Source organism: Toxotes jaculatrix, chromosome 20 (assembly GCF_017976425.1).
Source record: "Toxotes jaculatrix isolate fToxJac2 chromosome 20, fToxJac2.pri, whole genome shotgun sequence".
In the NCBI taxonomy this organism is placed as follows: Eukaryota; Metazoa; Chordata; class Actinopteri; family Toxotidae; genus Toxotes; species Toxotes jaculatrix.
Genome location: NC_054413.1, coordinates 5,060,038 through 5,075,496, shown reverse-complemented (window position 1 = coordinate 5,075,496; position 15,459 = coordinate 5,060,038). Strand labels below are relative to the sequence as shown.

The 15,459-nt window shown below is 44.0% G+C and overlaps 1 protein-coding gene across 1 annotated transcript in view; it reads left to right on the top strand.

The window, feature by feature from the left end:
- The window catches only part of gli3 (GLI family zinc finger 3), an 88,767-nt gene that overhangs the window by 46,741 nt on the left and 26,567 nt on the right, over positions 1–15,459 (top strand). The window contains exon 4 of the mRNA XM_041066068.1: positions 1,138–1,243. Within this exon, the coding sequence (XP_040922002.1) occupies positions 1,138–1,243 (106 nt within the window). The remainder of the gene's footprint in view (positions 1–1,137; positions 1,244–15,459) is intronic.

The following is a 15,459-nucleotide window of genomic DNA, read 5'->3' as shown; positions in this document are numbered from 1 at the left end:
GGATCAACACCTGCTGTGTTGCCCAGCGATGCAGCTGCGTTTGGCATGGACCAACACATGTAGAGCTGTCAGACACCCCACCGTTTGGCCATCTGCCCTCTTGGCACACGCTCCCAAATGTTTACAAGCAAAAACACATAGCTAGCAGCCTCAGAGGCTTGCTGCGTGAAGGTATGCAGATGCTGACACACACTTTGCCCGAGGGTGATGATACGCAGCTTGGCAATCGTCTCAGTAACAGGCAGTAAAGTGACGTGTGTTCTGGCCTTGAGATGTGTTCAGACAGTATGTGAGTGAAGTGAGTGAAAAAAAAAAAAAAAAAACGTTGCCCGGTGTGTGATGGTCATTCAGTAGAAATTTTAACGCATTTCAGTTTCACAACTCGACCCTCAGGTAGGCCGTGCTTGAGCAAAATTCCCACACACGGTTTGCTTGTTGCAGCTTGTCCAACAATGGATGCACAGTTGCAACACAAAATTCCAGCTTTAGTTTTTTTTAAGATTATGGTGTGGTTTGCAGTTAAGGTTAGAAGATGAGTGCATACATATGTGAATTCTGCCTAGTGGCAGCACAACAGTTTCAATTTCAGGGGTAAAAATAGAGAAAGGCTTGGAAGCTCATATTATGCAAATGTTTTAATGTTTTATCTGGAGGGGGAAAAAAGAAGCCTCTTGATTCTCTCTGGCAGTTGTGACAAAACACTGAAACGGAACAGGATGTTTTTGTTCTCATTTTGTACGTTTCATTGGTTGTACTTAAACATTATCCTTTGTACAAAACCATATTATGCTTGGTACGGTGAGAAATGTGCCATTTGGCTGCCTTTCTTACGGTTCTTTATCGCTGTTTATTTTGAGTTCTGTCAGCCTTGAGACATTTACAAAGACTTCCTCCGCGAACATTTTGGAGCCGTGCAGCTTTTAGTTCAGTGCATTTAATGAGGTCTCTCTTGGGTGGGTCTGCTGAAAGATAGCCATCAACCACTGCCTTTCATTATAGCTGCTATTTAGATTAGCTGAGGAGGGAATGAATTCACATGACAGTATGTTAGAGGAACCAGTGGTCTAACGAAGTGCTAAGAAAAAGAAATCATGTTTCACATGTCCTTTTTCTTTCTCCTCCTGTTTTTCTATACAGCTGCACCACAGTTCTTCCCTACCTTCCATCCTCCTGTGCCAATTGACGACAGACATGCCCAGGGACGTTACATCTACGAGCCTTCGCCTGTGCCCCCTCTTCACGTGTAAGTCTCTCAAAACTGGTCACACACACTCAAACACACACCCACACCTGAAATATTGCTGATCGTACCTGAGGGAATGTTTGATTCAGCTGCATCACGCACATCAGTGGTGAGCTCCCCGCTATTAATGGCGATACAAATCAGACCCCTAAGCTTCCTTCCGCCTGTGGGCGCGGAGCATCCTCCTCATGGGTGCTGGGCGCCTCTCTTTGCCTTTCAGGATCAAAGGCCATGGGCCTGTATGTGCGCAACATGATCCGCATGTCAGAGACACGCAAATGAACATGTGTCAGAGACATGGAAATGAGAGCAGGGCGAGGGGAGCCTGGGAGCGCGCGATTCTCATAAGAGCAGTGATCAAGCCCTGTCAAGAGAAGGAAGCAAATCTACCCACCTCTGACTGACACGGATGGGCTCCTAACACATGAACTGTATATACCTAACTATCCCACCTCATCCAGTCACACATACACACAGTCAAATGGGGTAAATACGTGATGTCATACCTCATAAGAGAGTGGTAAGTATTTACAAGCAGGGGAACTCTTGTTACAGTGCTTTCCCTGGAGTGCTTCAGACTGACCAGGGTAGCAGAGCACCCTGCATTCCCTCAGCTCACTCTCTAACATACACTCGTGCTCAAATTGCTCTTTCTTCTCCTTACTTTCACTCTTTCACTCTTTCTGTCCCTTTTACTCTTGCCATCATTTGTATTCTTTGCATCTAAACACTAAGTACCACAAGGAGATGCTTCATCGTCCTTGCGGCGCTTGTTTCTTACCCGTAGACACGAAGGAAGCGATCACCACGCGACGAGGACAAATTGGATGGGGCAGCTACTTGGGCCGCATTATGTTTGATATTCTTCATCATTATCAACTCCCCCCTTCCTTTCCTCAGGAGTCATATCTCTCCCTTGCTGATGTGCCACTAAGCGTAATGAATTTTTTATGTCCCCCCCACCCTCCGCCTCCCCACCTCCGGCCCACCCCACCTCTCAACCCCTCGTCTCCTGCTCAGGGGCTGCAGCAGAGAAAAAAAAAAGGGGGGGGGGGGGGGGGGGGGGGGGGGTGGCGAGGAAATAAAAAAGGGAGGTGATTGATGCCCCATGTCACTGCAAACAAAATGGCAAATATAATTTAGCATTTAGCTTATGCGGAGATAATGGGGCGAACATGCGGCGGCAACATAGGCTCGAACAAACAGCCTGGCTTGTTATCCGTCAGGAGCGCTTTGGTACGATCTGGAGCACAGGTTAGGGAGGGGGAGGAGAGAAATGAGGAGGGGGTGGAGGGACAACGCAGAGCCAGGGAATTGAATTAAGGGAGAGAAGTTACGCAGTGCCGGTGTCTTCAGTCACTCTGTCCGGACAGGAGTTATCTGTACGCTTGGTTTGCTGTCACTGGAGACATGGCTGTGCTCTGCCATGCTACTTATGGCCTATTTATCCAAGCCATTAAGCATAGAGCTGTTTAATATGACACGTTATGCTGAGGGAAACTATTTGTCATTATTATAAGACAGCTGTTTAGCGACCAGGCTTGCTTAAATCAAGTCTGTGAACTCACTGTCATGCACGTTATCCATGAACTTACGTGGGCTCCATGCAGAAATCTCAACTGTGCTTGAGTCTTTGCACTGGGAAGCAGCAATATTGCCTGCTTGATTAAAAAAGCAGCTCTGAATTTCTCTGTGAGTAGAAACACTCATCGGTTGTATTACAGCTGGGCCCAACCACCTGATGGCAAATTGGAGTTAATTGCACTCCCATGTTCGGCTTTGTGCAAGTTTTAGCTGCGGCCAAACTTTACGACCGTAGAGCTAAAGCCAAAAAATAAATCTCTCTTAAGATTTAGAAGTGATGCATTCTGCCCGGCAACGCTGCTTGTAGCCAGCCCGAAGAAACAGAGGCAGTCAACGTATAGCTGTCGCTCCAGGGAAATGGCAGACAGGAGCCTGCTTATGGAGAAATATTGAATTGTTTTAAGACAAGTTTTCCTCGGTGAACAGAATTAATCGTTATTAGCCCTCTCAAAGATATGCCTAAGTACACAGGGACTATTATTGCAGTACTTCCCCATGCAGCCTCTCATTACGGTCTGTAATTACAGTTGGGTTGGCCCTGCGGCAGTTCCATCAATCCAGCCAGCTTCCCCCGCCACGCACACAAACCAGTCACCACTGGGCATCCATGGCCGGAGAAAAACACCACAAACGCCCAGCAGCTTGTTTCCTCTCTGCCACAATGACACATCCACCATCCATACGTGGCAAATGAACAGAATCATATCCTATTACTGTGAAGGACCTAATTGAAACATGTTTATTTATGGCCCCCGTTTTCAGATGAGGAGCGGGCGTTAGCCGCGCAGCTAACAGGCTCCAGCGATATGAGGCGGTGGAATTAAATTAAAAGCTCATAAAATGAAATATGCTCTGTATTAGCTGTTTGACACTTAATTTGCCTTCAAATGAGCAGAGGAAATCACAAATTAACTGTCCTTTGTTTTTTTCCCTCTTTACCTCACCTCCCCTATTAGGCAAGGGAGAGCGCAATTACAGACAGAGGCTAATCGTTTAGTTTATGAATTCTTGTGGGGAAGGTACCAATGTGCCATTCAATATTAAAGCCTCAGGGTCAGGAGGGGGGTGGGGGTCCCTTCTTGTGGGTGCGTGCTTCACAGAGGAACTCGTATATTCACATGAAAGAGCTGCACTTTTCTGGAGTTCCAGCAGCCCCCAGTTTGAGCTGAAGCCTAAGCCAGCTAACAACACACTTCTTCTGAGTCTCTATAACCTTCCACCTTGAGCAAAACTCTAATGTCCTGGACTGATCCGGGACCAGTGAAAGAGAATTCCTGCCCCAAAGCCTGTGCTTTTTCTCTGCGTGTCTCTGGTCTGGGAGCAGCTGACCTCCAGCATCACCGAAAGGAGAAAAAGCCTTTCCTGCTCCAGAGAAGATGCTTCCTGCTTAAATAAACACATTGATCGAAGAAGAGCTGGCTCTCCATGGGAGCTCTGGTCCCCTTTGCCACCACCATTGTGCAGGACTGGCTTAATGGGAGTTTGGGGGGAGGCTGGGGCCAAGAGAAGAGACAGCTTCTTTCATTCCAGCTTTATTGCCTGACCATAGTACACAGCAAAACAAAACAGCCCTCTCATGTGGCTCAGTGCCGGCTCTCGGTCACCCGGAGACCGCTCAGAACAAACAGAGGTATTCGTCACAAGTCAATTATCAGCATCAGAGTTTACTCTGGAGTCCCGGGGCCCTCGTGCTGTGAATGGGGCCTCAAAAACAGCAAAACATTCTTATGGGATAAGCAATTGACTCACTGCCTTTTGCGCGGTTGCCCTGTGTGTATTTAGGAAAGAATTAGTCAAAATGGCAGAGTCAGTGTAAGAGTTTATAAAGTTGCAGAACAAAAAGAAGAGCCAGAGCTTTGAGGTCATGCTTTCTTTCAATTTGATTGTGTATTAAAGATGAAATATCTGTATTATGTGCATAATAAAAGATGCTTCTGAAAATAGATAATTTGTTGAAGCATCTCATGAAGCGAGAAACTGCAAAAGTAAAACAAATATATATATATATATATATATGTATATATGTATATATATATATATATATATATATATATACATATATATATACCTCCAAAATAATGCATTTTTTCCATTTTGAAATATGTTCAGATACATGTATGCAAGAACTACCACTGTATCATAACTAACTTTTTTACTGGAAAACAAAAAAATGCAGCAAGCTCATGCCCCAAGACGCCAAAAAAAGTTATATTGTAAAGAAAACTCAGTCTTACTGATGAATAAAGTCACACACTGTATTTTCTGTCACTGTGGAGGTGCAGTGCAGGCGGGGGCTGTGAGGGCGTGTTTCCGTGTTCCCAGCCTGTGTGGTTATTTCATTCAGCAGTGTGTTTGTTCAGCTGCGGGCCTGAGCTGACTGGAAGGTATTCTGGAGGTACCAGGGGAGAGTTGCGGCGCTTCTCTGTCATCGCAGCGCAACCTCAGCCCTGAAATGATGAAGCAGGAAGGAGTTAATTGACTCAGGCTCGTTATTTAATCTAAAGAGCCGCCAAAACTGAGAGAATCACCTTGTTACCCTCCGATTTCCAATTTATTTTCTTTAGGGATCTGAGAATCTCACCAGTTCTACACTTTTTTTTGCCTCGCTGTCCTCTGAATACAGAAAACACCCTCTCTCCCAGCAGGAGGGTGTATTCTTTTTTTTTTTTTTTTTTTTTTTTCAAGATGTGTTGACTGTTGTTTTGTTATTTACATAAACTGTTGTCAGAGCGCCCAGTCTGGGCATAGAGGAGTGGCATGTTGCTTAGCATAAAGACCGCAGTCTTATCTCAACACCTCCTTCCAGATGGGACGAGGCCGAGCATTTCAACACACACACACACACAAGTACAGACACACAGATACTGCAAAACAATAGAAAGACCAAAGCATGTAGTATAGCTTTATAGATGTTTTGTAAGTGTGCAGCTTCATCAGAGGTTATTTGTGGTGTGATTTGACTTTGCTTTGTCATTTAATAGTTGATATTTCGTGTTTCAGGCCAGACCTCAAAACTGTTTTCACTGATTTGTCTGCATTTTTTTTTTGTCAAACATTTGACACAGTAGCTGGTCTTTGTAACTATATATTTTTTGTAATATAACTATTATTTACAAGCAACATTTTTTCAGTCTCTCTCTCTCTCTTAAAAAAAAAAGTTAAATAAAAATTATGGCCTATTAATATTCACATTTGAATATTGTCTAGACTCGGAGAGAATGTGAAGTGAAGCCATAAATTACATAAAGAATTAATGATTATTTCCTAATCGCATCTGATAATCTCTGTCCAGATACGGCGGCTGTCACCGAAACGCAGGGGACAGAGACGAAGGCCACTTTTTCATCTTCCTCTCTAACTGTCCAAAACCCATTCTGTGTGACTTCGTAGGTCACCCCTCTCTGGTGCAGTCACTGGTTTCCCTCCATCCCCCTTCTCTTCTTTCCTCCCCCCTCTTTAATACTTTCTCTATGGAGTAAGTCGGGGGGACAGGCGGTCACGCAGTAGCTGGCTTCATGATTAATGGTGTTTATTCTTGACAGAAGGCTCCTTTATTTATCTGCATTGCAGTTTCACTGATACTATCAGTCACCTGAATGAAAAATATTCAGTCATACCAATTTTGCAGTATAATTGAGTAGAGTCACTTCCTTTCAGTTTTTTTCCCCCCTCGCTCTCCTCTCCCACTCTATCTGGCAGCCTTATCATCGCCACAGTAATTTTCGCGCTGCGTTGTTTGATATGGAGAGGCTGGCTTTAGCCGTATTTGACATAAAGCCTCTTCAATTTTCACTGGAGAAAAAAAAAAAAAAAAGGAAAGAAAGAAAGTTGTGCACCACTCTGTGAAAATGTGCGAGGAAGGGAAAGTATCTCTCCCCCGTTTTCTTTTTCTTTTTTTTTTTTTTTCTGAGGCAATTTCAGGATTTAGAGAGAAAGGAGATAAATGCCTAAGCAGAAATGTGGGCAGATTGAAGTTACAGTATATCTATTTTTTTTGTAATACACCAGTTTCAGAACCCTAAAAGGGCAGTGTAGTCTTTTTTTCTATTCAGCCTGAGCACAGGACCGTGGTATTCTGAAGGCACCTGTGTATTTTGAGAATGATGGATCCAGCAGGTAGGGTGGAAGTAGAGAAAAAAAAAAAACTTTGGCACAGCAGATATTTGACAAGGCCTGTAAAGGTTTTAGGGTTGAGTCATTACCCGTGGAGATCTGTAAAGACATGTTCCAAAACTCTACTTACCAGGCTAGGATTACCTACGCTGAGGCTGCTGCAGCCGCTGTGTATGTATTTGTATTTCTCCCTAGTTTATTAAATATCACATGCATTTTTTATATTTTACTTTTCTTTTTTTTTTGCTCCCCTCTAAATGGTTTATGACCGATTCAGTATGTCTTAAAGCCAAATAGTAATCTCAACTAAAGACTTCATAGTATCTACAAATGATTCCTTACATAACACTTTTATTCATGCAAATCAAATCCTGTCTGATTAGTCGTTCAACAAATATTTCCTATTCATTGTAATAGCTTCAGTGTTAGTCCTTGGTTGAATTTAATTTCAGGGTCCATTAAAAATATCTTTGAAAAAGGTACATTTTCGATGAAAGAGGAATACATTAATCTCTAATACAAGGCCTGTGAATTTGCACATGTAACACATTAGTGGATTTGATTTTCTATACACAAGTCATTTGCCCCCTCTTCATGTTTGAGATCTCAATTTGTAGCTCTCCCATGGAGCACAATGGAAAACCAGGTCTGAGGGGAAGAGATAACAGGCAGGTGCCAGCAGCTCCGCGCTGTGCATGTGCATCCATGCTTACACACACACACATACACACACATACACGCAACAAAACACACACACACTTGAAACATTTTCTCATCTCTCACTTTATTTATTTCTCTCCCATTTATTTAAAATTTTTTGTTTGCAGCTCTTCATCTTTTATTTTTTTCTTAGATATAAATCAAACAACACAAATTGAAATACACAATCTTTTTTTTAAAATAATGTTTCCTTGTCTCTCTCTTCTTTTAATCTCAGACGTTTAATAATACATTTTTTAAAATTAAATATAAGGATTTTATTCTAACATTAAAATTGTTATAATGTGCATCAAAAATAATGCCACTAATAATTATTTTCATTGTCACTTAATCTGCCTTATTTTCTTGATTGTTTTTTTTCTGTAAAATATCTGTAGTTTATTGTGAAAAATGAAATTACAATTTCCCAGAGCCCAAGGTGACGTGTTGATGTAGCTTATTTTATTTGATAATCAGCCCAAAAAACACAAAATAGCCAGTTTACAAAAAATATATGCCAAAGATAAATACTCACACACAGGGGATGGAGCAAGAGAATTTTAGCCTTAAATAGCATTTAATAATTTAATTGAAATTTTTCATTGGTGAGTTATTTGCTGGGTGTGGTGGGCTGTCACTTTTATGAGCCGTTTCTTAATTGGCTTTGTAAAAGACCCTCCTCTCATTGGCGGGGAGCTATTAGAGAACAGCAGTGACTGTCAAGATATTACCCAGCGCTGGCGGCACGCCGCCTCACATCGTCTCCGCAACATCAGGCAGCCGCTGTCCTGACATCTGCTTCTCTTCACAAATAGCAGTAGTAGTTTAAAGAAGCTGTCACTTAAAATTACTTTTCTGCAGTTAGAGGAAACGCTGATTTTAAAAAGGAAATATTTTGCTCCTTACCTTATGCACAATAATCAATTTTAGTTTAAGAAACTGAGAGTCAGTTTACAGCTTTTTGACTCAGCCTGCGCCCTGCAGACGTCATGCTGTAGCAGTGCAGAAATGTGGAATTTCCATTACTCTGATCTCTGGGCTCTGGGCTCCAGACCCTGCGATCCCACTCTGGGGGCCAGTTACAGCAAGTAACGAGACCTGGGGAACAGGGTCATAAATCCTCTCCAACTCTCCTCATTTTCCATCCTCCCTCTGTTCCTCCTTTTCCTTTTCTCCCTCTCTCTCTCCTCCTCTTCCATCTCTCCTAGTCAGGCCTTCAATAAATAATTCGGAGAAACCTAAATGCAACAATCTAAAATATTACCACATGTTGGTTATAAAATTCCTTTAGTCCGACTGAGGTGCTGCTAAAGACCATTGACAGTTTTAATGTGGGAGGAAATGAGTTCATTACCTCTCTTAAAGCTTCTACACCTCTTCTCCTCCCTTTTTTTCCCTATTTGTTTATCTTCTGAATCACAGAAAATTTCACTCCTTTTACACTCTCCTCACCAGTGAAAATTAATTCATATCACATAAAGCGATTCTTTTCTCTCAGCTCTTTGTTATCTTCTCCCTTATCAGATGTGGCGTCCATTACATCTGATAGCGTGATAGAGAATGGTTTCATCTAATAATGTCGTTTGGAGTTTGGAATGAGCCAAAAGGAAACCCCTCTCTACTTCTGTCTCCCATGATACTTTTTTTTTTTTTGATGTGGGGTCAGTTTGTAAAGTTTTTTTTTTTTCTCCCAGCGAGCGTCCAGCGGGAGCTACACAAATATGTGCTGTCGTGCACGCAGCTGCAGGGTGACCGCACTTGTAAGAATGCAGCGAGGTTTTTGTTGCATGCTCATCATTTATTTGACGCGTCTGTATGAGTGATTTATTGGGAATTAGCAGTGACAGTTTGTTTAAAGGGATTAAATAAATCTGGGAAATTTCTTGTCATGTTCTTAGAGCCAATGAAAAAAATACATGCATGTTTCCCAAAGTGGGCTTATTAAGAATTCCCTCCCAATCATATCACTTTCACTTATGTGGCTAGTTTGTGAAACATCCTCCTTTGGGTATATCCAAAATTTCCGCAGGTCTGTGTTTAAGCCTCCCAAAGCTTCATCAGGCTCGAGTTTGGCACCACCACGCACTCAGCCCCTTCATGATTAAATATCAAGGAACTCCACTTGACATTTTATTAGTCCAACAAGATGGATGAAATGGCCAGAATAAAGTAGGCTGTGTCTGTTCACTTTCCCACCAGCGCTTGCCTTTCTTCTGTCCAGCTTTTCTTTCCTTCCCCTCCCTCTACGAGAAGTATGTATTAGGAAAACGTGATGGATTTCATTCTGAAAAGGAGACTTTCAGTGCAGAGAAGGAAACATATATTTATGTGTCTTGTACCTGATGCTCCTGTTCTCCTCCCTCTGTGTCTCAGCCCTCCCTCCTCTTCCTCCCGACCCCCCCTTTTTTTCTCTTCTTCTACCTCAGATCCCTGTCTGAAGGATTAACCATCTCCAGCAGTGTGTCTCTGCTGTCTTGTAGCGCTGTGTATTGTTTGTGATTTGCTCAGGCCCATCCGTGCGGCTGCTCATTTCAGCAGCCCAGTGTGATGTGGTGAATTGAGGGGGATCATGCGGAGCCGTCTCACCGAGCCGCGGCGCTCCTCGCAGCCCTGGGCCACACTCATTCTCCTCACCGCCCCTCACCTGAGATGGGCTGTGCGCACACAGACATGCTCGCTCATTACCTGACTTGTCAGGGTAGTGGAGGCGATGGGGTGTGGAACCTGAATGCTGTTTAGCTGCAGGCGTCAGCTGAGTTTTTCTGTAAAAGCATCAGGGCCATCGAGACACCGCTTGAGAGGAAAAGGAAAGATAGATTTGCTTCATCCTTGTTTTCAGAAGTTTAACACTTCAACACCCAGGAGTCCCCTCCTATCTTCTCTGTAGCCCGGGGCATGCCAGAGGAACTCAAAACACTAACTGCGTGCAGTGCTAATTCCACCTGTACTTGCTTTGAAAAAAGCAGTAATCAAGTGCGTAATTTGCAGCGAGCAGAGATGAAGGTTGAATGTTCCATGCAAAGTGATTGCTCTGTTTGTAAAAGGGCAAAATCAAGCACGGGAAAGGACCAAAAAAGAACAAGAAAATGTTTTTTTTGTGTGTTTTTTTTTGGTCTCATGTTCGTTCCCTGATTCCAGCCCCCCTTGAAATTACAGGAAAAAAGGCAGGCTCATTTTGTGTAATTTCACTTTCATGTTTTCATCTTCTTGCTATATACTCTGTTGATTCGTTTTGGTAGACATTCTTATCTCGATGGCTGAAATTACATTTAATTGCAGTGTGGAAAAATGGTTTTCGAAACAGCCTGCGAAAAAAAATCCCCTGCTGCGTGGCAAAGCCAAACATAAACTTTTCAAAACGACGATTGTGTTCGGTCGTAATGTGGAACCAGCACAAGCGGTGAAAAGATGTGGTTCTGCCTTTTTTGATAAAGCATAATCCTCTGACTTTGTTGGAGTATAAGGAGCAACGAGGAGCCTTGATCTAAAACAAGAAGCGTTTTTCATGTGTGACACACCTTCAGCGGGTTTGTGACTCGTCTGGAGTTCACACAGGCAGCAGTTATAGCAAGAGCCTCTGACACCTGGACCCGTTTGTTATGACTTGAACCTGTCACACTCGCTGACTCCTGTTGATAAACATATGTTATCACTCCAGTGGCGTGGAAGTAATACGTGCTTACAGGGATGTACTGTACATCTTTCTGGCAGGACAAGTGCGCATGTGTGCTCTCTTATATGTAGACAATGTGAGCGTGACTGAAACACACAGGGGGAGGAGATGGAGGAGCTGAAGGAGAGTGCTGGGTATTCAACTGGACAGCGAGTGTGTGTGTGTGTGTGTGTGTGTGTGTGTGAACTGACTGTGCGGTGCATGGGAATGTCTGGCACGCCTCCAGAGGTATCCCACAGAGAGGGAATCCTGCTTGATGGGACCATGAATAGAAAGCCTTCCACACCCCCTGAACCCACCCAGCCCTTTGATGTCAGGGGGTCACGCAGAGCCCTCGCAGCTCCGGGGGAGGGGGGCATAGTTACCCTGAACGCCTGGCAACCTCACCATGCCCTGCCAGGCCCACGGTCTGCTGTGCCCAGTCAGAAGAAAAGCTTAAAGCAGAGAGGAGGAAATTCAGATTACATGGACAACAAACTATAACTGTTGATGCTCTCAGGAGAGGCTAAAGGACACGTTCCACGTATCACTGAAATGCACTAATTGAGTTCTAAGAATTACAAAATGTTCATTTCAAATATGACAGATTACATCTTCTGCAGAATCTGTTCTGTTGAGGTGACCTTGAGCAAGACTCTGACTCCTGCTAACCTCCACATGGAGACTGCAAGACTGTGATTTGGCAGCATGGGTTGTTTGTGACGCCTGTATTGATTGCTGATAGTGGAGACTAGCTTGAGAAGAATCGTGTAAGTCGAGTGAGATTGTTTTTGTCAACCGAGTGTTAAATAGCCTCATTTGATCATAAATGCTACTCGACCTGTCTGACAACAGAAATAAGCAAATACGCAGTGTCAGTTACAGCTCTTAACATTGCTGGCAAACAGACACATGTCAGTCATGTTTACTGAAAGATTTATGACATGACAATCATATGTCAGCATTTTTGTAAATCTTTATTCAGCACGTGAATCACACCATTGCAAATGTATCCACTTTTCGAAAAAGCTCCATTTTGTGGGTAGGAGTTTTCGGCTTAGTGTGGAAAAAATAAAGATGTATTTTTAAATGCAGCTGCCGAAGTGTAATTAAGTATTTGCTATCCAGAGGCCGCTGGTTTGACATAAAGTGCACTGCATCTGAATATAAAGCTGAGCGGCGTTTGAGCCGCTCTGTAATTGTCATTACTAATGTGGAAAAGCACTGGAAGTCATTGGAATGTGCTTCAGTGGCAGAACTTAATGAAGACTTTCCCATTGAGTCATTAAGAACCCAGAATAAATCTACCTTCCCCTGTTTGTGTCTGTCTTTCAGTCTCTGTCTGTCTTTCTCTCTCTCCTCTTGTCTCAGCTCCCTTTCCTCTCTCCTTGGGTCTCAGCTGGCTCTGTTCCTGTGGCCCTTTGATCTCAGTGAAAGGGTTTGGAGCTTTAAAGTGCTTCTGTTTCCGCTGTCAGGAGCCCCTCTCTTCCTCCTCTCTGGTTTAGGCTTTCAGAGCAGTGGCAGCCTTGTGCTGTGGCTGGGTGGGTTAGGGGGTTTGGGGGGTAGGGTGGGCGCAGGTTTCTGTGAGGTGGTGAGATTGAGGTGAGGTCGGGGAGGAGGGTGGCGGGGGGAAATGGGCGTGTGATGCTGTCAGCCTCGGTCGGGAGAGTACCTGACACCTGACTGATCCCGGTTGCCTCCAAAACTCCAGTTCCCACCTCACTCAGCCCCTTGGTGTGATGTGTCAGGAGAGACGGGCCGACATGGGTTTGACCTGTACGCTCATTGTTTTTGTACTGTAAAGTTCATATAGATATGAGAGAACCATTTTGGTTCCATCTGCCCATCTCAGTAATTGATAATGGCAGTTGCTCTAAAGTCTCAATTTTAATTTGGTAAGGTTTCACTGAGATTAAATGCTGGGCACAGCACTGTCCACATGAAAGGATTGGGTTCAATCTAATTTCTGTTGGACTTATTAGGTGTCGTGACTCCTGCCTTTCATTTTTTTTTCTCTTTTTGGACTCTTGTTTTGGACCAGTCCAGCAGCTACAGATGAAAATATGATGGTCCGTGAACACTCACAGTTGCTGGATTATTGAATTAAGACTCCCCAATTTCCTGTACCCTTCTGTGAAGTGCACATCAAGAAATTTTAATTTTATTTCATGTGCAACCATTTCATGCTTCAGCTAAAAGTATTTTTGCAAAGCGCAGTTCCTGTTTTAGCAGACCGCTGTGTCAATACCACCAGGTCTAACTGCTGCACCACAATGATACCTTCTGTCCTAAGTGAAGTCATCAGCGTTCACCACAACTGTGTGTTTCTGCTGCAGCTTTCACCAAAAAAAATTATTAGTGTTGATGTAACCTTGTTCCAAACAAAGATTCAAGGCCTGTTTACATGAACACACACCCCTCTGTGAAACCTCAAAATCTTGTGGGGGCATATATACACTTGGCGAGTGTATATTCATCCGGTGAAATAAGACGACAGTTTAAAATCCACAGACCGCCCCGTGTAAACATGCGATGTCTTAAAGAGGCGCTGGCTGGTTTAAGCGAGGCCACGTGAAAGGAAATGGCTTCCATATGTCGGGAGCTCAGGCTTTCCTTGTGCCCAGTTTGCAGGATGCCTTCTTTGAGGGTTAACAGGAATTATAAACCTACAAAGGGAAGTAGAGGAGTGAGGGAAAAGTTTTTCTCCCTGGTAAGAAGGAGCCTGCAAACCCTGCGGTACAGCTTTGATGTAAATCTCAAATCAGGTGTAACTAAGACGCTGCTTCTCTTGCACACACCTCCTCAAACATCAGCACACACACGGGGTGAACATTCCTGCACACACACACACACACACACACACACACACACACACACACACACACACACTCTGCACGTTGTCAGATTACTTCCTTTCGTCATGTTGATTAATGCATACTGGCAGATGCTAAGACCATCACGGCCCTGCAGAGAGCGGCTGAACACGGAGGATCGGACGCTCTCTTGGTTTTTCTCCCACATGTACAGAGACACAACACTCTCCACTAAACCATCCATCTCTCTGCTGTCCTCCCCAAATCCCCTCACACCTGGCTCTGCACCCCTTGAGACCTCTTTTTCTCTCCTCCCTCTCTAACTCCCCCTCTACCCTAACTCTTCTCTGTCCGCCCTTCCCTCCCAATTCATAGTCCATATCTTCACACACTCCCTCCTCCTCCTCCTTCTCCTGACTACTGTTCCTGCTCTGCCTCTCGGCAGCCCTCCCTTATATCCTCTCTCCACACCTTTCCCGCCTCCTTCTCTTCTCTTCAAACTTTTCTTTCCTGTTTCACCTTTCATCAGGCTCAAATCTCCCTCTTCCCCACGCCACCAATCAACATGCGTGCTCTCTTTTGCGTCTGTTTTCTGACCACCTCCTTCTTCAGTACTCCCAGCCTGCCAGTAGGGCTTTGTTCTTATTCGCTAAGTTAATTGGAAAAACAAGGCGAAGCAGAGGCATTTAGCCAGGGTCAGTGAAGGGAGACGCAGCCAACGCATGACAGGGTTAATCAGTGTCATGGCAGCCAGAGTGGGTGTCTGGCTCTGCTCAAACAGGCATGTGGAGGGCCAGATGAAGAAAAAGAGTCATGAAATTTTTCTACCTTTCCTCTTGGGTTCTTATTTCTATATTGAAAATGTCCAAAATGACATATGTGGCCATTTCAGGGACATAAAAATACTTGTCCCACATACTTTGCCATTGAAATGATCCTTGTACATCTGGAAATTTTAAGATTTCAAATGAATTCCACTGTTACACTCTCTCAGTTGTGTATAGAGACGTCAGGTGCAGGACATGGTTGAAACGTTTCTGTTTCTGTTTTCATTTTTCCCCTCTCGTCTTGGGTCATGACGAAGCAGGTTGTTTGTGTTTCCCTCAGTCACCTGTGTGCATGAGTGTGTACGTGCGTGGTCAACCATGTGACATCAAAGTGAGCGTCACTCTGCAGCTGGGTTGTGATGTGTGTAAATGAGGCATGTAATGGTGGCATGTGGGCACATGACTTGCTTATCATAAACATAGTTGCGCACACACACACACACACACATACACACACACACCTGTTTTGAAGCGCACGGTTGCCCTCAGCGTGGCCTGCAAGGTGTGGAGGAAGTAAAACATTTCTCG